The sequence below is a fragment of the Bidens hawaiensis genome, unplaced genomic scaffold (genome assembly GCF_021521415.1).
Source record: "Bidens hawaiensis isolate Kalapana, Puna unplaced genomic scaffold, B.hawaiensis_p1.1 tig00021328_1, whole genome shotgun sequence".
Taxonomy (NCBI): Eukaryota; Viridiplantae; Streptophyta; class Magnoliopsida; order Asterales; family Asteraceae; genus Bidens; species Bidens hawaiensis.
This window is the reverse complement of record NW_027493298.1, coordinates 12000-37452: the sequence shown is the minus strand read 5'-3', so window position 1 is coordinate 37452 and position 25453 is coordinate 12000. Positions and strand designations below refer to the sequence as shown.

At 33.0% G+C, this 25453-nt stretch overlaps 2 protein-coding genes and 1 pseudogene across 3 annotated transcripts; all 3 read right to left on the bottom strand.

Moving 5' to 3' along the window:
• Nucleotides 1-15105: 15105 nt before the first annotated feature.
• LOC143563181 (cytochrome P450 76C1-like) lies at nt 15106-17308 on the bottom strand (annotated as a pseudogene). The gene is made up of 2 exons (XR_013140616.1): nt 16278-17308; nt 15106-15834 (listed from the first exon to the last, which is right to left on the bottom strand). The product of XR_013140616.1 is annotated as a cytochrome P450 76C1-like (transcript).
• A 1759-nt stretch (nt 17309-19067) lies between these two features.
• LOC143563182 (actin-like) lies at nt 19068-20867 on the bottom strand. The gene is made up of 3 exons (XM_077050784.1): nt 20618-20867; nt 19534-20541; nt 19068-19324 (listed from the first exon to the last, which is right to left on the bottom strand). Exons 1-3 carry the CDS (start codon nt 20672-20674, stop codon nt 19259-19261), a joined length of 1131 nt encoding a protein of 376 aa, XP_076906899.1. The 5' UTR covers nt 20675-20867; the 3' UTR covers nt 19068-19258.
• A 3608-nt stretch (nt 20868-24475) lies between these two features.
• LOC143563175 (uncharacterized) lies at nt 24476-24925 on the bottom strand. The gene has a single exon (XM_077050779.1). It carries the CDS (start codon nt 24923-24925, stop codon nt 24476-24478), a length of 450 nt encoding a protein of 149 aa, XP_076906894.1.
• Nucleotides 24926-25453: the final 528 nt, after the last annotated feature.

Below are 25453 nucleotides of genomic sequence, written 5' to 3'. Positions count from 1 at the left end.
AGAAAATTAATAACAAGAGGGGGTAACATGGATGGTGCGGGCATTTCATTATTCATCGGATGGTTAAATTTATTTGAAATATCTAAAAAAAATTATTTAACTGTCAACAAACATAGAATCCTCAGGTATTTTGTACGAAGTGACCAAATGGTTAAAGATCACCGTAAGCTGGCCCAACCCAGCAATACGGAGAGCCGTTAAGCGCCTCCAAATTATCTCAAGTTCTGGGGATAACCCACCTGCTCGAAGGCCCACTGGTGAGAAAACCCAGTTGTCCTCATGATCGAACTGGATATCACAAAAATCCCACTCTTCATTCATTGAGCCACCTATGTTTCGCAAAAGTATTGTAAGTTAGAATTAAATTTGGGTCTCCATTGAGAAACTAGCTTATATATGAAGCTATCCAAATTTTGTAAATAAAATAAAATGTAAAAAAATATTATTTTCAAACCCCCTATTCGAATCCGAATTTTCGGACAATTCGGATATTTCAGATATGAATTCGGATTTCTTTTAAACACCCATAATTATTATGGTTTTTAAACATAATGTACTTTTTAAACAAAATTTAAAAATTTAGCCATTAAAATAAATATATTTATTATGAAAAATAATTATATAAATTGTTAATAACGTGGAAATGTAAGAATATAGAATATGAACAAAATAGTTTGATTGTTGATGTGTCATATGGTTAGGTTTACAAGTGTTTAAATTTATGGTTACTCGTGATGCTCTAACCTTCCTTTCTCCCTATGTATCCCCATCTTTCGCATTGAGAAGACTTCTCTCCCTCTCTTATAATAATCTAGTACTTGCCAAATTCAAATACATATGTATTCGGTCATATACGATGATAGTGACTTGATTATCGGGTGGTCCCTAGGTCTAAGTCTCAATGCCCCTTTTAACGGGTTCATGTTACAACACTACGTCAAGTTTGAAAAGAGCTAGATCTAATCCATATGAGTATGAGACTCCATCCCTACAATTGATGTAACAACGAATAGCTTCGAGAAAAAAGAAGAATGTTATAAAAGAGAGCTAGGATCTTAGACTTTTGTGATAAGGCTATACAAAAGTAAGCATTAAGAATAGCTCGATATGAAGTTAATATTGTTATATGTTGGAACATTTTACCTTTTTTTGTTATAATATAAGAGAGAGAGAGAGATGAAAAATGTTTTATACCAATAGAAAATAAGGTAAGTTTTATTTTGGTACTTAAATAATAACATTAGCGGTACATTTATAAGGCTTTAAGTTATTATTATTATTATTATTATTATTATTATTATTATTATTATTTAACAACTAATACTATACTCAAAATCCATTTAACTCATGTTTATTATTTATTAAATGGTATTATTATATTCAATAATTGTTAATCCGTATCTGCTTTTTGCTAACACCGAACACAACCTTAAAAACTTGCTTCTGAAATCATATGTTGTCCATTTGTGAGACTCAAATCCATACTAATTCAGTGAGAATAAACACCAGATGCTATTATGTCTTATCGACGATTCCATATCTAATTGATTGCTTGTATCTAATTTAGCTAAATAACAATGCATGTACTATTTTATTTTATCGTATATAAAGATTTGATATTTATATGTGTCATTTGTGATTTTATGTGAAGCAAATGAAGTGTGATGTCTTGGTCACAAAGTTATCAATGAGAATCTTGAACAATATAGATAAGACAAGTATAATTTTCTTTGGCACATGGGTTCTTGGTCGTTACGAATTGTAAAGGTGAACATATGTCAAGCATCGTGAGTCACATTCACACTACATACTATTAAACGTTTTTTCATTACTTTCATTTCAGATAAACCTTTTATAATTCAAATCATAATATTAAATTATGATTACTTGCTACCCAAGATCTAAAATATCGACATTACCTCATACACACCCTTTAGGCCTTTAATTAGGGTATTCGTTTTTTACAATTATTTTATTATAAAAGTATACTTGGCTAATAAAATCAAAGGTTTTTAACTTGTCTTCATTAAGGTTAGAGTTAATGGCTATTTTCGTCCCTGTGGTTTGCTACTTTCGCCAATTCAGTTCAAAATTTGTAATTTTGTCAATTTAGTTCTCATAGTTTTAGATATTAGCCAATTACGTCACATCCGTCTAACGGCATCCAGCTATGCCGTTAGTTTAAGGGTATTTTTGTCTTTCTCCTTTTAATTTTGAGTTATTGGTCATATTAGTCCCTGTGATTTGATACTTTTGCCAATTCAGTCCAAAGTTTGAAAATTTGTCAATTTAATGTTCAGTTTAATTCAGTTTTTTTATTTTTTTTGTTTATAACCCTGAAGAGTATAATTCAAGCCCAAAACCATCGAGCAACCTCAAATACTAGTATGCATTTACTCTGTTGACAACAGTAATCATACCCCCCCCCCCTTATATTTAGTTTCTAGACATTTCTTAAAATCTTCTTCATGGTGGAATTCAATGGTAAAGTGGTCAAGGTAATTCCCTGAAACCGAATTGTACGAAAAAACTAAAAATCGATTTGTTGATTAATGTATAATAGTTGATTACGACCCAGATTTTCGTTATGATATGTTAATCTCTAAACCCTAAATATTATGCATTCATCAAAGAAACGATTTTTAGTTTTTTCCGTACAATTCGGTTTCACGGAATTGCTTTGACCACTTTACCATTTCTTTCCACCATGGGGAAGAGTTTAGGAACCGTCTAGAAACTAAATACGAGAGGAGGGGGTATGATTACCGTTGTCGACAGAGTAAATGCAGACCTGTTTTGGGCTTGGATAATGCTCTCTAGGGTTATAGACAAAAAAAACTGACTTAAATTGACAAAATTTCAAACTTTGGACTGAATTGGCAAAAGTATCAAACCACAGGGACGAAAATGACCAATAACTCAAAATAAAAAGGAGAAAGACAACAAAACCCTTAAACTAACGGCATAGCTGGATGCCGTTAGACGGATAGAACGTAATTGGTTAATATTTAAAACTATGATGACTAAATTGACAAAAATACAAATTTTGGACTGAAGTGGCGAAAGTAGCAAACCACAGGGACGAAAATGGCTATTAACTCTTAAGGTTATCAGGCCAGGCCCCCGTCTGGGATGGGAAGGTAGGGAAGTCGATCATCTCGATCATCCCAAAAGTCCGAAAATTTTATAATTATATATTATATTAAGTTATATTTTTTGCACAATATATATATTTATATTTTGTTTGTGGAATTTACAATTATTATCGTATCAACTACTTTTTTTTATATATGAGCTATCATATATATATATATATTACTTAAGGCCCGAAATAATACTCACATTCGACTCAAATTTTTTTAGCGATTCTCAAATACAACTCTATTACAGGCTCACACCTTTTGGCCAAAATCACTGCGCCTTAAAGCTTCGTCTGTACTAGTGAGTATAACTTATTGCAATTTCTACATGTATAGATACTGGGGAACGTGTATAAAACGTACTAATACCAAACAAAACACAAGTTATTTTTAACATATTAGGCGTTGGATCAAATGTATGGAAATTTAAACTATAACATCTTTATGTATGTCTTTATAGGTCCGTTCATTGTGTCCATTTTTATTTTACTTGATACATGCATAGATTTTCAAATCATTAAAAGCTTGTTCTACACAACTTATCTATTCAATTATATTACTCCATGTTTAAGTGTTTCTACTCATTTTCTGATCATTCCTGGCACGACATACACAACAAATACAATTAGATTTTGGGTTGACTAGTATAATACGTTTATACACAGGACAACACAAGCAGGGCCGTCTTTGAGGTATGGCAGGGTAGTCAATGGCAATAGGCCCGACACCCCGCTAGGTCCGAATTTTTTTTTCCAAATATATATATATATATATATATATATATATATTATATATGTTTAAGTTCATTTCAGAAGTGATTTTTATATCGAGAAGTGAATTAGACCAATCATAAATTTTCTTTTTATTTTTGTATTATTTAAATGCATGAGTATTTTAGTAAAATGTCAGTTATATTTATTTTGGTAACTAATCACACATAAGTTACAATCCATTAATTTTATTATTTTATCTTTTATTACATTGACTTAACCCAGATAATATAAATTGAAATAGTTTCCTCAACCTAAATCAGCATCAATATTCAATTTCAAATAACTCGAGACCAGGTAGGGGATTCAATTTCAAGATTCAAATTTAAAATCTGTTTAGAGTTTCAATTTCAAGAATCAGAATATGAGTTCAATCATTTGTAATATTCATTATAATAATGCCATTGATATTATTAGAATGAATTTGTTTTATTATTGTTATAGATTCCTTATAATTTTCAGATGCCATTATACCATCAAAAGTAGTTATATGATCGAACCTAGGTTTGAATTATTTTTGTTTCATAAAACCGCTATAAAGAACTTGTATTGTCATTGATCTTACACAATTTAACAAAATCATTAAACAATAAAAGTTATCTAGTACAAATGAGTTCAATTTTTTTCCAAATCATACAAACGGGCCAAAATGAGTTAATAAAACATTATATTGTTTATCTTAAACAAAACATGACGCCTGATAATCAGGTCAAAACCAATAAACAGACTAGTAATTTTATGCCTACTCCTTTATCGACAAAGCAATCATCTTGAATTGATAAGCTCAGAAATATATGATTCTTTTGCATTTATGTCTGAACCGAGCCTCTATCTTTTACGCGGTAACCTTTGATCGTCAAAATTATGTTATTCCGTTTCTACAATAAAACAAACCAAAGTTTAATAAAACATTAAACACTAATGTAACTAGTTTTTATATTAGAAATATTATAACCAAACACAATAAAAAAATATATAAAATACCTACATATCATCATACTAATTAACAAAGATTACATTTCACATGGTACAATAGTACAAATATACATGTACTTAAATCCAACACTTAAAATTTGAAAAACAATTTCATTTTTGTTTTTATAATATAGATATTACTCACATTTAATTCATTAACTATTTATAAAATTCAAATAGTGAACAAAACAAACTTTGGTGTCAGCCTAACCCAATTTGACATTTACTTAAATCAAAATTTGAAATGTTATCGAATCTTTTCAATTTTGTTATCTCTTGGTTGTGACTCATCATCGTAAGAAATATAAGTACACCTACACATTCTACACTTGTTTATAATACCATCTACACCAATCATCATAGGAACTTTGAGATTTTAAAATGGTTATGTAGGGATATTCCTACACATACACATATAAATCATTACACTAATCAGATAATTAATCAGGCTACACATATGCAACTAATATATCCTTACACAACCAATAATATCTTTACATATGCAAATTAACTCCTAGACAACCTATACATAACATAATTTGGGCTCAAATTAATACCTACGCAACTTACACAATTTGCAGATATGCCTTTCCAAGCTACACATAACACAATGTACGTATACTTAAATTAATACCTACACAGCCTACATGATTTGCAAATTTGCAAATAATACCACATACGCAGATCATCATATTACTCATAATGTACTGCGTAGAAACTTTGAGATTTCTTTATCAGTTGTGTAGGGATATTCCTACACATACACATACAAATCATTACACTAACTAGACGATTAATCATGCTAAATATATGCAGCTAATGCATCCCTACACAACCATTGATATCCCTACATATATGAAACTTTATTCCTAAACAACATACATATAACATAATTTGGGGCTCAAATTAATACCTACACAACTTACACAATTTGCAGATATACCTTTCACAACCTACACATAACATAATTTGGGCTCATATTAATACTTATACAACTTACACAATTTGCAAATATACCTTTCACAACCTATACAAACCATAATGTATAATCAAATTGAAACCTACACAGCCTACACAATTAACAAATAATCCCTACACATCACAATTCGATATGCTAAGTATACAGAATTTAAATCCTATACCAAACAATTGCTTTAGTAACCAAACATCTAATTACTAACCCAAAGCATATAGTTTCGTTAGTAAATTTTTTTTACATTTCTTTCTCAATGAACACCAGCGCAACAGTTATACACGCAAACATTCTAAAGATGCAAAAATAATTCATCTAATATCTACAAATAACAACCATCAAGTAACCACCACACAAACAAAGAACAACATTACCAAATGCGTACATTGTTTGTATAAAGCTACCATCAAACATAATAATCGACAAAAAACATCAACCAGAAAAAACATAATAATAATAATAATAATAATAATAATAATAATAATCCATCATCTACAACATTGTGTAGGGTACTCCACAAATCTACTAACAAATATACTGCCACATTATAAAATTAAGTGAACCAATTAATAAAACCCTAAATTACTTCAAAAATTTCATGCCTTCAAAATACCATACAAAAATAATAAATGTATTTACAGAAGTTTGAAATCAAAGATAACGTTCAAGATTGATTGAAAAGAAAAACAGAAAGAAGCCGACTAACCTTTATTCTCGAGAAGCCTTTGTAACTCTAATATTGGAAACGCCCACGTTCTATTGAAAATTACTCGAAGAAAAACTATGATGAAGGGACCTTTCTTATACGTAAGCAAACTGAATCATCTCATAAGAATTGGAGATTTTGTGTTTTTTTTTTTTGCTTTGAAATTGATTCTGACGGTTGGAATGAAGAGAGATGATTAAGCAAAAAATCTGGAAACTAATTAAGATATAAACGTTTCCATTATTTAATACTACATATATTAGACTATTTTACCCTTTTTATATAAAAAAATGTTGTAATAGTATCTTGGTATTTACAAAAATGCCATTTTCAATTTAAACCATTGATTACATAGGATCTATGGTTGAGATCTACTTCTCGCACTTCTCGCTATAATATTACTTCTCGCATGATCGGTCCTCTATATTTATCAAAAACATGTGTATAGTCAATGTTTCAACAGAATTACATAACCACTAGCTTGGTCTAATGGTAAAGGGGGTGTGACATCTAACAAAAGGTTGTGGGTTCTAGTATTATTTGAGACATTTTTAAACTTATTTTTATACAAAAGTTTTTTACACAACTTAAATCATAATCAAATAAGCCCATTTATAATTAAATTATTTAAACCCAACAAAATATTTCTTTTACTTAAGGCCCAAAAAAAAGTTCGTCTTTGGCCCAAAAAAAGTTTCGTCTTTTCGAAGCCGGCCCTGAACACAAGCACTGTATATATTCAATAAACAGGTTGCTCGAGCACAATCGATCTGTTTGATTAAAAGATTGACACATCCGATATGTACCTAACAAATTTTGGGCCGGGTATAGGTCAAGCTTTTATAATCAAGTATGAGGATGAGAATAAAATTGTCTAAACTTGTTTAAAACCGACTCGTTGTCATCCTATAAAAGTAAAATAATGAAAATATGTGAATTTAATCTAAAAAATTAAGATAACAGATGAATTGATGAGGCAATTGATACAGAGGAAAGAGTGCATGCATCCAAAAGTCCATAATGCAAAAGATAATTTATTTTTGCATTCATAAATTTGTCTCTTTATGTTTCAACCAACTAATGCATTTTGCATATGATTCCCCGAACTTTGTCAGCACTGATTTTTGTTAATTATTGATGAATTATTAGGTCTGGAGCGATATATGGTCTCCTCCTTGATGGTAGTCTTGAACGGGTAATGTTTGGAGTGTCAGCATCACAATCAGTGTGTATGGCTGATGTCTCGTCTCAAGAAAGCTCATTCGAGTATCGGGGTAGTTTCAAACGTTGTTCAAAAAATAAGATAAAATAAAATATGAATAGTCATGCGAAAACACAAGAAAATTTATGCATTTTATATTTGTTTTTTCTTAATTTATTTAAAGTTGATTATTCTTAATCTTAGGAATTGTAACCTTTTTAAGTCATCCAAAGTCTTTAAGAACCAGAAGACAGTAAACATAAAATTTCTTAAGTCCATTTGTTTTGTGCATTGTTTTAAAAGTCATATCATATGACTCTTCATGGCTTATCATTTGAACTGGTGTTAAAAATCAGATTACATTATAATTAATAATAAAAAAAAACTATATGATAAACAAGAAAAGTGCAAAAACAATAAATCATAAACAGGTTGAAAATCAATTGCTTAACATAAAATAAGTTTACAAGAAAAAAACAATATGTTCAAGCAATTCAACTGGAAACCGAACTACTAGACTGATGAGGTGGTCGATCCCAGTATGTTTGAGGGTATTACGAGTCATGAACACGAGTAGACCCTTGTTTGGTTCGGTTCAACTCGTTGTCATCCTTATTTGTTTGCAATCCACCTTTTATCAACTTTTCTTTTAAAATTAGAATAATTTATGAATTCTACTCAACATGAGATTTTATTGGAATTCGCTTAAATTCCATCTCCATGTCTTGTCAACAAATCACGTAATGTTATGAGATTTAAATTTCAATTTCTTAAATTCTCATTAATTCTATGAAACGAACGTTGTTGTGTTAAGATATCCAATTCATATTAGTTTTGACAACTAGAGAGATGTACTCTTTATTTGGTATTTTTTTGGCAATGATCCCGGGACTTGTAGCTATCAGTTATAAATTATAATCTTAAAACTTTCCACCTTTTCCCATGTATAGAGTATGGTTCCTACATCCACTACGTTTGGATCTTATCCATGTCCATGTCTTATCTCTATAAGTCCAATAGATACAACATTTAATATTAAAGTTCTACTTTTTTTTAATTAAAAAAATCAGTTCTCTCTATTGTATTACATAAATATCACTTAACTTGATAGTTTATAAATCGAAATGTAACTAAACATAGAAATTCTATTGGTACCTTTCATTGAGTTGTGGCGCAGCTTATTGCCTGCTTACCTGCCACTTCATTGTAAATCGTTTGGATATTTCTATAATATTTATTAAATTCAGCTAAAAATAAAAAAGTATACAAGATATTTTTTTCTTATGGGATAAAGAAAATGGTTTTGTTTGTGAATTCGTGTTCAATAAGGTCACTTAAAATAAATTTCAAGTCTTCCAACAGAACTTGTTTGTTTCCCATGTACAACAACCTTAGCAATAGTAGTGTCGGGGAAGTCTATAGCACCCAAAAGGTGTACCTTGAAGATGAAGTTACATGAAGGATTAAAAATTGTTTGGAGAGAATTGAACTATATTGTGTTGTTTTGGTGTGTTTGCAACTAACGAACACCTTAGTGTTTATAGATAAAAAAAATGCCCGAACATGTCCACTAAACTAAAACAGAAAATAAATGTGCAATAAACGTTTTCAATACAATTTGCCGCCCATTTAAAAAAAATAAATCTTTTAAATCAACGATTGTAACTGAAGACAATTCTATTCCAGCCATCGGCGATTGAAATACATACTATTGAATCTTATGAGTGAAGAAAACACAATCGAGTAAACTATTATTGAAGCTTCAAAAACTCTGTTTGCAAATCAAGTGGCTTTAGATTTTTTTTATTATGAATTAACTTTTGGGTTATTGTTTATTATGACATCATGTGCTTTTAGGTTATTTTTTGAGTTGAATTGCATTTATATGAAATTATAGAGTAAACTATAAAATCCGGTACAACCTAGTTAAACCGACTGTACCATGTTTTAGCCTAATTTGATACAAGTAAAAGACTGTGTTTTAAAACATTTCTTGTAAGTTACAATGAGGTATTTGCTCATTTTCGGGTCATGTAAATGGGTAGTGCGATGCCAAAGCCCAAGCAGACCCACTAAAACCCAATAACATGCGTCTTTTTATAAACCGATACTTACTAGTATTTTTTTTTATTTGGGCTATGGGCTCATTATGACATTATCTACAAATCCATTTGAGGGGGACCAAGTCCTAATCCAAAATCGTGAGTGTTCTTGAATTTTCACAACCCACGACCTAGAGCCTAGAGGTGTAAAAAAGAACCGGTTACACCCAAACCGACAATTCCAGGAGCAGTTCCCCTTAAGAGCTACCAAACCGGTTCTAAACCTGACCGAACCGACCTAGACCAGGCCGAAAAATCTTGCATCTAAACTGTTTTATAAACCAAACCGGTTTGAATCAAACCGACTTTGACCCGGCATGGACCAAACCGGTTCATTTTATAAACCGGTTCGGTTTAGATTTAAAACCGGTTCTGTACACCTCTACAACGACCAACGTTTCCAATTTACAACTTTTTGACCTTATATATATGAACATTTTGAATAATCTGCATATTTATACAATTTTTAAATATTCATCTGATAATTTCACAAAAGAATTCAATTACAATATGGAGTTAGATAAAAGAATAATTAGTTATGTATTAATAAATCAAGTTTCGTGGAGGTTATTATAATTCTAACAAATATATTTCAAACTTGCGGCCTCACAGGCTCACAGAGATATCGTACCAAATATTTGATAGAATATCCACATTGGTACCACTATCATTGATACACATACACTATTACATTTCTGTAGAAGAATTGTGGAGTCTACTCCGTTATAATACATGACATAAGAGCACATTAATTTAACTTTTTTTAAAGTAAACTGTTAATGGTTATAGTATAAAACTTAATTCATGGGGTTAATAGTAGGGGCGAAATTTGTTGACACGGCCCGATTCCGACACGAAAAAGAAAAGGTTTTGAATAAACTACCACGATCCATTTAAAAAAAGGGTTGGGCTCGTGTTCACCCGTATAAAAACAGGTTAGCATGCTAGCCCACTTAACTAATTAAAAAGAACTTTGGTAGTTATACCTTTATTTATGTTTTTTATGTTTTCCACTTTTTCGAAGACACTTGTAATTTTCGATTCACTTTCAAGATTTTGTATGAGTTTTAAAAAAAGCATTCATAATACTCGCGTACTCTAGTAACAATATATTATATAAATTTTATTTATAAATTTCACACACACACATATATATATATATATATATATATATATATATATATATATATTCATTTTAAACCAATTTTTGTCCACGAATTTTAAATAATCATAACATTTTGCATGTTAATATTTTTATTTTAAAAGAACTACATAATAAGACGGATATTTTATTCTTTTTAAGTTGAGCATGATGCTGCTATTGTTTATTTTTTTAATTCCAAAAATTAAAAATCTAACATGTACGTAATTAGTGGTGCTTGTGTTTTCCGTCGCGTTGTCACCTATCTAGTACAAGCTATAGTGCTATACAAAAAAAATTTTACTTTGACAAGTGCTTGGTACTTTGGCAAGAGTATCTTCAACAACAAACATATTTCCGTGTTCAAAATCTTCGAGGAGATCAGGAGTAACTTGTTTATCTGGATTAAAAAAAAACAAAATGAAACTCCAATCCTTAGATTGGTCCCCCCTGATGTTCTTTTAATTTTATAGTTTTATCATGTATCATGTATGTGTCTTTGTCTCTAGCTTCTTACTGGTTAATGTTTCAATATAAAATAACATTTTCAAATATGGAAAAAAAGAAAAAGAATGAAAAAGCTAAATAAATGATGATATATTGATAATTTGATATGCATCTCACGACTAGCATCACATAAAAACAAAAATGTTAGCACAAGCATTTTGTCCATTAATTGAAAAAACCACAAAATAATTTATTATTCGTTGTTAAAAACGTTCTATTATTATAAATCTTATTAAATATTTGATAGGTGATTGATTATAGCCTACGTGCAAATTACTATTTAACCACTACTCGTGATTCGCATGATGAAATAATAAAATGCAACTTGTGGGTGACATAAAGATGTATTTTTCTAGTTCACATTTACGTTAGAAATATATTTCGAGTCCACTATTTCAATAAACGGACTTGCCCCCTCATAAAAAGTTAGTTGAACTCCGCTACTTGAGAAAAATATCACTAGAGTCTAGATGTACTCCAAAATCTATTGTTCACCTATAGACACTCTTAATTATTTCCACTAAATAAATAAATTCTTTACTCCAAAATCTAAATTTGTTTCCTTTATAATCTCATTTGTATGTTAAGTACCTCTTGCGATTGAATTGCAAGGATTGTCCTAGTATTAAAAGCTTAGTACAACCTTCGAGATTGTGTATCCGCCAACCGTGCATGCCTATTAGGTTAGTAAGGTTATTTTACGGTACTTTTGGGCACTAGTGCACACAACTTTATTACTACTTACTCTCATGCATCAGCTATTCATGGTCATATCGATGCTGATTGATTTCGTTGCCATGATGATAAACGCTCGACTCCTTATAACCATTAATTTTCTCTTGGTTCTAACCTTGTTACTTATAGTTCCAATAAACCACTCATTTTTGCTTGCTCCTATACTAATGCCAAGTATCGTGTGATTGCTCATGTTGCTGCGATGAATATATGGATCTACGTCTACGTACGATTCATTCACCCACTCTTTAAGCGCATCATGTATCTTGAGATATTGATCTACATTTTATTTGTGACATGATTTTGTCGGTTCTCGTCAGGCCTATTATGTTGTTACAAAAATTAGCTTGCAGATGTTCTCATTAAAGGATTTTCTTTACACTTGTTTACTTATCTTATATCCAAGTTCACATTGATGCCATTGTTCACTTGCGGGGAAATGTTTGTGATATTGTTAATTTGTTATCGTTTGTTATTTTAAGACTAAGTTTTGATTTTAGATTATTAAGTAATGACTTTATCAGATTTTCAATTCTGATCTTATCACATGTTAATATATACATACACACACTATATTATAATAATACATTTGAGAATGACATGTTATGATTTTTTTTAATTTTAAGAGTTTTATAAGTTTATATATATATATATACTAGTTTGATCCCCTGGGTTACGGGAGTTTATTTAAAGTTATGTTTTTAATTGTTTTGTTATTTTATAATGATTATTTTATTTTTTTAACGTAGTTTTGTTTTAACTTAATACATATATATTAGTTTGTTATTATATTTTTTAACGTCTGGGTTTTATAAGTTGAGATGTTTAGGTTTTTATATTTTTAACGAACAAACATAAACGAACACGAGCATGTTGATTTTTTTAAATGTACAAACATGAACATAAATATTTGTCTAATGAAAAAAGAGGCGTTGATGTAGTTGACGATGGTGGGTAGTATTGAAAGTTAACTGACGATGGAGATGATAGACCAGCAACGAAGAATATGTAAAGCAGATAAACTAAATTAGGGTTTGATAATGAAAGTGTTTATCAATAAATGATTTCGTATAACCCATTTGATGGCTATTAGAGTTTGGTCAGACACATAACCCGTGAAAATTATTCTTTGATAATTAAGTGGTTATTTCACAAATAAATGAGATGTTATAACCCGTTTAAGGGTTATCCGGGTTTGGTGAGACCCATAACCCATGAAAATTATTGTTTGCTTATGAAATAGTTTTACAAATAAATGAGATGTTATACCCCATTTAAAGACTATCCGGGTTTGGTAAGACCCATACCCGCGAATTCGGGTCAAATGTATGAGAAGCCTCCATTTATAAATCAAGCAATTTGATGGCTCTAGAGAATGGGGGAGCAACCTGAGAGCGACACATAGGATTTTATGGTAGAAAATTATATAGATAGTTAGATATATATATATATATATATTGATAGATAGATAGATTTTTTTTTGAACGGCCAACTAAGTAACGCCGGGTATCCCGTACGCGGCGCCCATTGGCTAAAGGTAGCCCGAGCCGGCCACTAGTCCGGACGGACGGAGCCCCTAGCGGTCCACCTGTTGAGGGATTCACCGGATAAAACCCGACCCCTACGCCCGCCAAACGGCACGACAGCGAGAAGCCGGTAAAACCGGGTGAGATCAGGACTCGAACCCTAGCAAGCCAGGGTCATCCCTCATATCTCCCATATAAGTTGGTGGTAATGAGTTTTGATCCCCCTACATTTCACTTTTAAAGTAAGTGCTCTATCATTGAGCTACAATCAACTTATATATTAATAGATAGATAGACAAATATACAACATACAATCAACTTATATATTAATAGATAGATAGACAAATATACAACAAACACTCGAGTAATAATATTTGTTTAATGAGTAAAATTGTATTTTGTTTAACTACTAATAATTAATATAGACTATTTAATAATGTACATTTAGTTCACTACATTAAGTAATGTATATTTAATTCATACATTATTTAAATAATGTAACCCCTATTAGTTATTATATAATTAACAATAATACTTAAATACAATCAATACGCCCTGCTTGCGGTGCGCGCATATAATGTATATATGTATGAACCCTCGGGTGGGCAAAAATAAAATTGCACTAATTTTGACATTATTTTACTAATCTCATGAAAATAACGTTAAAAGTGGCGAAAGGTTAATCATGCATTATGTGGTGGCGTTGATAGCCGAAAGACAAGGGCACATGCACCAATCAGCCGGTGTCCCGATGATTGAGTGAAATGTGCCTTATGTCAAAGGCTTGATGCAAAACTACTATCGAGCCGGGGGTCTCACCGGAAGCAGCCTCTCTATCCCTAAGTGATAGAGGTAAGGCTGTCTACATCTTACCCTCCTCAGACCCTACCATAGCATTGTCATTGATGGGATATACTGAGTACGATGATGATGATGATGATGACTCAAATACAATCAATGTTTATAGTTAGTCGGGTTAGATGTTGGGTCAGGTATAACTCTTGCGAATGATGTAACACATGTAGAAAAGAAAAAAAAATCTTAAAAATATGTTGCTCAAAAGTAACACATATGTTACTTGAATGTAACATAATGTAGCTCGTATGAGTTAAATGTATGTAACTTTTTGAGCTACAACTTTTTATGTTACATATATGTAACTTCGTGAACTACATATTAAAAAAATTAAATTAAATTTTTTTTCACATTTGTTACCTAATAAATAAACGAAACAAAATCTTTTTTGAAAAGATTTATCATTTGGTAGTAGTTTTTATTTTCTTGTAACTTTGAAGTAAAATTACACACATACACGCACGCGCACACATATTCTTTGTAATCAATGTTAGACAAAGAAAATACAACACACATAATACGTTTACATTCATTATTTAATTGTTTTCACAATCAACATAAGAAAGAAATTCTACAAGAGTATCACATATAAAGGCTCGCATTCGACAACCTTTGAGATGGGATAGCGATTAGTGGTTTTCTTTTCTTTAATACAATGCCAAATATTTCATTAAAGTCATGATCTTCACCTTTGGGTAAACTCCAATCAAACGAATGCAAGAGTGAAGCCAAGATAAACATTAGCATTTTCTCAGCTAATGGAATCCCTGCACACAATCTTCTACCTGACCCGAACGGGAAATACACCGACTTCACCCCCCTGTAATCCCATTCGTCTATCAAGAACCTCTCGGAATTGAATTCCAAGGGATTGTCCCAGTACCAAGGATCCCGATGTATTGACCAAACATTTAAAAGTATAGTACAACCCATTGGAATTGTATAATCACCTACTATGCATGCTTTACTTGGTGATCGTGGAAGTAAGAAAGGGACTACAGGATACATGCGTAATGTTTCCTTAATTATTGCTTCTAGGTATCTTAGTTTTGGGAGATGAGATTCTTCAACTATGTTGTCTAGTCCTACAACTTCTACTAATTCTTTTTGAACCCTTTTCATTACTTTATGATTGTGTATAATACTTGTCATTGCCCATTCTCCGGTTGTTGCCGTTGTTTCTGTTCCTCCGATCATAATATCCTAATAAAATAAGGTAAGTAGAGTCAAGATTAAGAAATAAGATAAACAACAGGGATTCAAGAAATACAAATTGCAAATGCACAAATTCTACTGTAGACTTGGTTCATCTTTTATGTATAATCTAATTTTTTTAACAACTAATTTTTATTTTTCATCTTTTTTGTCTCTTGTGTGACTTGAACCCTAGTCTTTGCTAGGTAACATCAACACCAGTATAATTAGTATTAAATTTATCGTTTCTTATTATATTTATTTGTGTAAATTATTATATCTCTGTTTTTAAAATTACTATACTTGTTGATGTCTTAGTGTTGTTATTAGTTGGTTGGTTTTATCATTATCATTTTTAATTATACTTTACACAATTATAAACTATTCGCTTATATCGTTTTTTCTTCATTTCAATTCTTTTAAAAAAACAAAATATGAAGAACGAATCATACCAGGAGAATTGCCTTCATTTGGGTCATGCTAAGCGAAACACCATCTTTTTCATCCCTGTGATCTAGTAACACTTGTACAAAATCTTTCTTTCCTTCATACTCTACTTCTTCTTGTGACTTTTTGAAGTTGGATTCGATTCGATTTTCAATTATGCTAGTGAAAAGTGCATCCAACTTGTTAACTTGCATCTTCATGTCCCGCTCAACACCTTGTAGATCGAATCGAGCAAGTCTAGGGAAGAAATCAGACAAATTAGCTCGTCCAAAAATCTTAATAACGTCAGAAGTCACCGTATTTATCTCAACTCCAAGATTGCTAGTTTTCAACCCTTCATTTGAGCTGTTTTCCCAAATTGTTCTTGTTAGGACATTTGTCTCAGTAGAAAAGGCAATATCATGAATATTAACCGCGGTACCAATTCTATCAAAAACATTCTTGACTGTTTTTCTAACCTCGTCCCTTCGAAAATAACTAGTTGCTTTAAGATTCTTGTTGCTTAGAACCTCATGGACGAATATCTTACGAAGCTTACGCCAATTAGGGTTATTTTTGGAAAAAGCTATATCTTGGCCTCCATAAGTTAACACTAAAGCCGCGGTTGGTTGGTCACGATTAGAAAAGGTCTCATCTTGGTCACGAACCACAACTTTTGCCAACTCTGTGAGTATATCACGACGTGAAGCCTGCTTCCTAGCTTGAACTTGAAGATAGGGCCGTAGGTGTGAGCCATGTTGGTGAGCTGCGTGTGCAAGTCCGGAGTAATAAATGGAAGGTACCCGACAACCGGGAATGAACGAGGACCTGGTGGCAATGATGGTGCACCATTTGAGGAGTTTGAAAGTATGAACTTGTACCTTATATAGTATTGCCAAGATTAGTAGTGAAATGGTGACAACTAATACAAGTGGCTCGTTGATGCTATAGATGTTTTGGCACTCTTTAAGCCACCATGACACAATATTATTTAGCTGTTTCATTTTGTAGGTTATAGAATGTGAATAAGTATCTTCAACTATATATTACAAAGCTTGCATGTCATGTCAACACGTTTAATGTGTTATTCTGCACTAAAAAAAATGTGTTATTCTGCACTAAATTTCTTTTTAAATGCGTTCACGAGGTCAAACACGTGACCTTTATTTCTGCTTACAATTTTATTTTAATATAATAACACATCATTTAATAAATAAAAAATCTAAAAGTAAAATTCATTAAAGAAACCAAACAAAAGAAAATTCAAAACACGAGTTAGACCCGAGCACCAATAGCAGTAAATCTTCATAATTCGTTACATCAACTTCATATAAGATAATATTTTTTCAAAAAAAAAAACCTTCATTTTCTCCCACAATAAAATTCCAGAAATCTTAGATCGTGCATAGTGAATTGAGCTTCTATGGGGGCGTTTGCGCCATATGACAGCTACGTCAACATGGAGGCGTTTGATAAAAAATGGTGTAGTGTATGGAGCCCCAACATTATTATTATTATTATGCAACTCAAACCAACCAATCATACCCTACCAATCTTCCCTTATCCGACGTTTTGCGGGAAGCGCCCCCCCTCCAAAGCATCTAACGTGCCCTAGGGGCGGTGTTTCTCGCTGTTTTAAGGTTTTTTTTGTGTGAGAATTGCCCCACTATAGGTGATCTTGTAAACAACATTTACTCCGAACATGTGTACGTGTCTGTATATGTGTAAACATATTATATATATATTAAAAACTAGCATTTTCATACTCACAAAATCACTATTCATGAAAACTTTCATTTCCAGCCACACGTACACTTCCACCGCCTCATCTCATCAACTCCATTTTCTTCTCAAATACTTGTTATGTTATAAAATTTCAACACATATAAACAAACTAGTGCACCTAACATATAACACAACAGTATGGCATGTAGCAAAATTATCAATAATACTATAATAGTCAATGATGCTACATAATTAGTACTGCTTAAGTGGTCCTTTGTGATGTGTTAAAACGGGCGGGAATCTCGGCAAGAAAAGAGGCTTCTGTGAATTTTTTGTCGGATCCACGTGAAGGAAGGTCTACTCTCCGACCAGCGGACATTCTTGTGTTTGGATGGGCGGGGACCTTACTGGGGTGTCCCCTCTTGTCAGGCTTAGGGACACCGAGTTTGTTGCTAGGCATGCCGTGCTAAAGGCAGAAGCAGGAAAAATTGCTAAGCACGAGAAGGCGTGTGTGGAGAATCAACACGTCTTCATTCCTTTTGCTTTTGACACATTTGGGTCTCTTGCCCCCGATGCTATTGCGTTTCTAAAAAGAGTTCAGTGGGTCGTGCATAGTAACTCATCGACGCCGAAGAACGATAACTTTGTTTTCAGTAGGATCGGTTTTGTCATTCAAAAGGGGTGGCGGCGCAGCTTGTTGCCCGCTTACCTGCCTCTTTATTGTAATTGAAACTATTTTTAATATAATTTAACTCTTTGAAATGTGAAAAGGATTTGGCAACTTTGACTGAAACAATAACAACAAATAAAATGGATTTAAATAAATAATAACAAAAATATTTTTAAACACTTAAATCTTTAAAGTTATCGCTATTCGGTGACATTTTCCGTAGTCAACACGTCTCTAAACTAATTGACATGAAGATCCCTAATGATTTTTAAACAAGAACCAAAGTCGACTAAGTATCAACAGCGATATGTTCTTTAATCACTAAGAGTATTCGAAGGATTTTGTCTGTGTTCGTCGTTTAAAAAAGAAAAAACAAAAGAAACACACACAAACATGAGAGTTTCTACATAGATTCTTAACCAAGAATCAAGAAATCAACAAAACATAGTAAAATATGCTCCAACTTTCTAAAACAATATGAAAATCAAAGAATAGTGGAACGTACAATACATCAATAGTCACAAATCATATATGTAGTTTGTAGATTATAACAGAAAACAATAAAAATATAAGCGTGCAAGCCGACGCGACACCAGATCGAAGGTGCGCAGATTAGAAGCATTTTCTATGCACGATAGAAGGACCAGACTCATCGTACTCAGCCTTCGCGATCCACATCTGCACTCAAAACATAAAAAGTTAAAAACATATTTTCATATTTTTGCTTTCTATTTTTATATGTATAGTTTTATATTAAATATTATTTTATGACGTCATCTGATTATTAAATTCAGTCTAACTAGCCTGACCACTGAGCCAGTTAGACTAGTTAGACTACAGGTGTGTTGTCCAGTCCGGTTTTTAAAACATTGGTTACAAAAGCAAACCTGCTGGAAGGTGCTGAGTGATGCAAGGATGGAACCACCAATCCAAACACTATACTTCCTCTCGGGCGGGGCGACGACCTTGATCTTCATGCTACTCGGGGCCAAAGCGGTAATCTCCTTACTCATACGATCGGCAATACCCGGGAACATAGTCGTACCGCCACTAAGCACAATGTTTCCATACAAGTCCTTCCTAATATCCACATCACACTTCATGATAGAGTTATAAGTAGTCTCATGAATTCCAGCAGCTTCCATTCCAATCATGGAAGGCTGGAATAGAACCTCGGGGCAGCGGAATCTCTCTGCCCCGATGGTTATGACCTGCCCGTCAGGCAGCTCAAAACTCTTCTCAACTGAAGAGCTAGTTTTTGAAGTCTCGAGCTCTTGCTCGAAGTCAAGTGCTATGTAAGCTAGCTTTTCCTTCATGTCACGAACAATTTCTCGTTCGGCTGACGTGGTGAACGAGTACCCACGTTCGGTTAAAATTTTCATTAACGCGTCAGTCAGGTCACGTCCAGCTAAATCCAACCGAAGGATCGCGTGTGGAAGCGCATACCCCTCGTAAATGGGGACGGTGTGGCTCACACCGTCCCCAGAGTCCAACACAATGCCAGTTGTACGACCACTGGCATACAAAGAAAGCACGGCTTGAATAGCGACATACATTGCGGGTGCATTAAACGTTTCAAACATGATTTGAGTCATTTTTTCACGATTAGCCTTTGGGTTCAAAGGCGCCTCGGTGAGAAGAACCGGGTGCTCTTCGGGAGCGACACGAAGCTCGTTGTAGAAAGTGTGATGCCATATCTTCTCCATGTCATCCCAGTTATTGACAATACCGTGTTCAATCGGGTATTTTAGGGTCAATATACCTCTTTTGGATTGGGCCTCGTCGCCAACATATGCGTCCTTTTGGCCCATTCCAACCATCACACCCGTGTGACGAGGACGGCCCACGATACTTGGGAACACGGCCCGTGGTGCATCGTCACCCGCGAATCCAGCCTGTAACATTAGTTTGTTTATATCAAAGTAAAAAAGTTTGTAAAATAATATATTTTGATTATTAATTAGTAATTACCTTAACCATTCCAGTTCCATTATCACACACAAGTGGTTGAATATCCTCGTCTGCCATCTTAGGTTACCTATAGAACCGAATATGCGTACGCGAGTCATGAATCACATAACCGATATCGTGACACACATGATCATTAATACAAATACAAGAAAGAATATGTGAATAAATCCATAATGCCAATATAAACAACACTAATAACCTAAAACATGATGTGGGATTTGTCTAACATGCACAACCTATCTCTAAGAGCTATGCATACTGGGGGTGCGAGTTTCTGACACGTCACGAATTTAACACGGAATTTGTGGGATTGGGTTTGGTATAAACGGGTTCGCGGTATTTTTCGAGTCGAACCCACAAACACATTTAGATAATAGGGTGGGTCCGGGTCATAGATTTTCAGATTCGTGTCAAGTTGGACGAATTTACCTAAAGGAAATTTACATAAAGTTTTATGATTAAAATATAATTGCTTTTTATAAATTTGTTTATTTGTTTTTAAAATGTAAATTTAAATAATTAATATGTGAACATAAAAAACATCTTCGGGTCAAACGATTTATGTTTGCCTCACGACGTCACCCGTGAAACTTCGGGTCAAATTTTCAGATTCGTGTCAAGTTGGACCCTACCAACCCGCTAACACGGCCCATTTAACACACATACTTATACATACACATACAAACATACATATATGTAGATGTAACAGAAATAAGTTTTTTTTAACATGTATTCACTTGGTTCATTTTTAGTAGCATCATATTTAAACACAATTTATATAATTAAATCAATCAAAATCCATAACCAATGCACAGAACCTTAATTATATGATAACATTATTAGCATTGAACATGAAATGAAATAGTAAAATGTACCTACTGTGGAGGAAGCAAATTGGATTGAAATGTAGGGAAGATGAAGAAGAAATGGATTAATGAAGAAATAGCTACAAAAATGGGTTTGAATGAGGGGTTGAGATGGAATTGCGGCAAGAAGTTGTCAATGGTTATTAATTAATTGTCACCATAAAATACAAATTTAAATTTAAATGAAAGAAAGGCTTAATAAACTAAATTGGGCTGGGCCGGGCTGGGTCGGGCCTCTTAGAATGCATCAACTCTAAGCAAGCTGTTCCAAAGTGCCACAGGCCCTCAGTTATTTTTGAACCAACAGTATATATATTGTTCTAAAAGCCATACATATTATATTTATAGTTCCATAATATTAATTTTTTTGAAGCATAGTTTCACCGGTATGGTCTTGATGATCCACATGAGTGATGAAACAATTTAATCACCCTATATTTGGCATTAAAAATATAATTCTTAATATTATGTCATGCTTAGTTTCATTATTATGGTCCGGTCCATGGCGTATGTCCATATTACAATTTTGGTCCTCTATAGAAATTACAAATTTGGTCCTAACTGTTCGCCAAGTTGTAATATATTTGATCATTTTCACCAAAGGACGCCAAAATATGTTAAATCCATGCAAATAGTCATTTCATAATTTTGGTATTGTTTTGGACATTTATTTCTATAGATCTACTTTGTTTGTTGTTTGAAGACTATATACATTATACACTAACAGTTTGATCTTGATAGACATCTGATGCCAGAATGACAGGTCCACTGGTTGCTGGTATATAAGATGCAAGCCGTATCTCATGGCTGGCTCGATACCATAAAAGAACTAACAGAGAGGTGACAAAGAGATGTAGCAGCAACTAGCAAAATGAAATAACTAGAAAATTTACCACCTAACTACTATGAAATAGTAGCTATAATTCAAATATAAATTACTAAAACCTCAGCATATACACATCACAACTCATTTAATTGCTAAGATAGACACTATACTTATCAGATAAATATCGACGTCGTAACGTGACCACAGTAATCTAAAGAACTACACACATAACCAACACAAATTCCTTTAATCTAACCAAAGTTTGTTAGCAATAACGACGTTGTATTTATTTCAAGTTCAAAGCTTAAGATTATTCGATGATCAAGGTGAAACTAATTAGCTTAAGATATATGTAATAAAACAAAGAGCTACTTACTCCAATTTCCATGGACCCACCCCCACCTTTACTTTGCAGTCTGAAGAAATGTTGCCAATAAACTCAGGATGCTATTTTACAAGTGTATAATGTTAAAAGCAGGTGAATCACTTTGATCAAAAGCTACTGAATTAAAAATAAGAAAAAATGTTATGGGCAATATTCTTTTAAGAAAACCAGTACAGAGCAGTATGCAAATGCTTCAGTGTGCTGTATATTATTATACATTTTATTGTAGCATGATTTCTCTGACTTGACCCTTCAAGAAACACCGTTACCTTTACTCATCATTCCCGTGTCCTTTGGTCCATCGAACACTACGGTTTACTAACAAAGTTCCAATCGTTACTTTCACATATGCTCGACAACATAAGGACCACATAGGCACATAGACTCCTAATTCACAACCGGACCATGACCAGCCTTCAGTTCCAACTTCTACGACCGAGCCTGATACACCCTTACTAGATACTGCCCTGAAACACGCTTTAATTTAAAATTTTTATTACCATCAGGTAAGAAATAAAATTATGTGATCACAAAACATAATATTCAACCTCCATAGTATTCTCATAACTAAATAACCCTAAACAACTACAGAAGTTTGTAACAAAATATAGAAACATAAACATTGTAACAAAACAAAGAACTACTAACTCCCATTTCCAGGGCCCACACCACATTCGCTTAGCAGTCTGAAAGAGAATGTTGTCAATAAACTCATGATGCTATTTTGCAAGTGTGTAATGTTAAAAGCAGGTGAATCACTTTCTTTTTAAGTTTTAACAAAACCAATATAGAGCACCAGGCCGGCAATTTATACACAAGACACGAATACATGACACATACCTACACGACTTTAACATGTAAGGTCTTAGTAGGTTTCGTGTATTAAACAGGTAAACACGTTTTTACCTGTTAAGTACATTTTAAGTATATAGTTAGATTTTTATAATTAAATATATATGTAATTATAAGTTATCCTAAACGCTAAATTCCTAAAACATTCTCACTCTCTGTTTCTGATCAGCCGTCACCACTCACCACTCACGAACATTCGCTCTCTGGCTTTTGTTTCACTAAACATGTTGTCAAATATGTGTTTCTAAACAGCTCTTATCGTGTATTATCGTGTTTTATCGTGTATACGAGGTAGTAACAGGTTCGTGTTTGGGATATAGGTACACGATAAGGTTTTGTGTCGTGTACATGTTTACACATTTCGTGTCCGTGTCTCATCGTGTACGGTTATACACGATATGTCAGCCCTAAGAGCACTATCTAAATGCTTCAATATGTAGTACATCATTGTACAACTTTATATAACATGATTAAACTTAGATAATTAGATATCAACTGTGATGCGGTTTCGGAAGCAATGTTTAGAACCTTTTGGTTCCTCTTAGCTTTTGGCTAATAATCATATGAGTTTTTTGATTGTCATTTGACATTTTGATATGCGCGTCTAACAACATCAAACTGTCTTCAAGAAACATTTCTACCTTTACTCATCTCTAAACAATCCAAAAACAGGCTTTGCTATTCAAAAGGGTATAGCGGCCCAGCTTGTTGCTCGCTTACCCATTATCCGGATGTAGCTTGGTTTGTGTTAATATTATTAAAATTTATAATAAAAAAACAATCCAAATTAATGAAGTAATTGGCTTTTTGACTTTTGTTAGATTAAAATTTCCACCAAAACTCATACAAAAAACTACAAACTTTTGCACAAATAACAACACCAAACTTTAATTCAACCATCAACATCAAGTTTTCTTTAAACTTCATCTTCAGCATATCCTATTGAACTCTGAATCACTTGAAGACTGAAACAAAGGACTAAAAATTCTATATGAATAATCCATAGGAGTTATAGGTGGTGAAGCAAGTGGAGTAAAAAACAATGTATCCACATCACTCAAACTCCTTCTTGACCCCATTTTACTCACATCATCAGACTCCATATCTTCCTTTGTTTCTTCTGCAATTGTAAACAAGAATCTTGAACAGTCCACTATGGGCTTGTTCTGATGAGCATATGTTGCTTGTGGTTCATGAACTTGTGGTTCTAATGAAGGCTTTTTACAACAAAACATATGCAAGATTTGTCTTGTTTCTGTGTTGGTTGACTTTTTCTTCCACCATATAAGACAGTAAAGCTCAGCCACAAGTGCTAGTAAAAGACAGCCAAAGACAAGGCTTAAAACAAATCCTATACTACTTGAAGTTGAACTACTCATCTTGAGGTGGTGAATTTACATGTTATGTGATTTAAGGGTTTTGAGAATGTTAGGGTGTAGGTGATGAGTGGTTTTATGGTGGGTGACAGACTCTTGGTTCGAGAGATGCCACCTGAAGAAACACGGCATCACAAAAGAAGGAAGGTGATGTGTAATAAATGGTGTCAGTATCTGCCACTAGAACATGATATCAAGCCAGCTTTCTAAATATCTAAATAAACTTTGGGTACACCTGAAAGCCGACTTAAGTGACATGGACACGAACAAGGGTGTTTAACCGTTTATCGGATCGAATAACAGGTTATTCGGTTTATTCAGTTCGGAGTTTTTGAATTTGAAAATTTTTGGACCCAATTCAAATTCTGATCCGAATAAAGGATATTCTTATCCTATCCGAATTTAATTCGGATCAAATTCAGATAAAAATCCGAAAATAACCTAATAACAAAATTTTCTTATTTTTTTGGTCCCTGAGATTTTTTTTACATGTTTAGAATCACAATAAACATACAAAAACAAAACCAGAAA

What these genes read in the sequence shown, in the direction of transcription:
- LOC143563175 (XM_077050779.1), bottom strand. Translation starts at nt 24,925, where the DNA reads ATGAGTAGTTCAACTTCAAGTAGTATAGGATTTGTTTTAAGCCTTGTC.
- LOC143563182 (XM_077050784.1), bottom strand. Translation starts at nt 20,674, where the DNA reads ATGGCAGACGAGGATATTCAACCACTTGTGTGTGATAATGGAACTGGA. An exon ending in ATGGAACTGGAATGGTTAAG is followed by an intron (nt 20,542 to 20,617) that starts GTAATTACTAAT and finishes CTAATGTTACAG; the next exon opens with GCTGGATTCGCGGGTGACGA. An exon ending in CACTCAGCACCTTCCAGCAG is followed by an intron (nt 19,325 to 19,533) that starts GTTTGCTTTTGT and finishes TTTTGAGTGCAG; the next exon opens with ATGTGGATCGCGAAGGCTGA.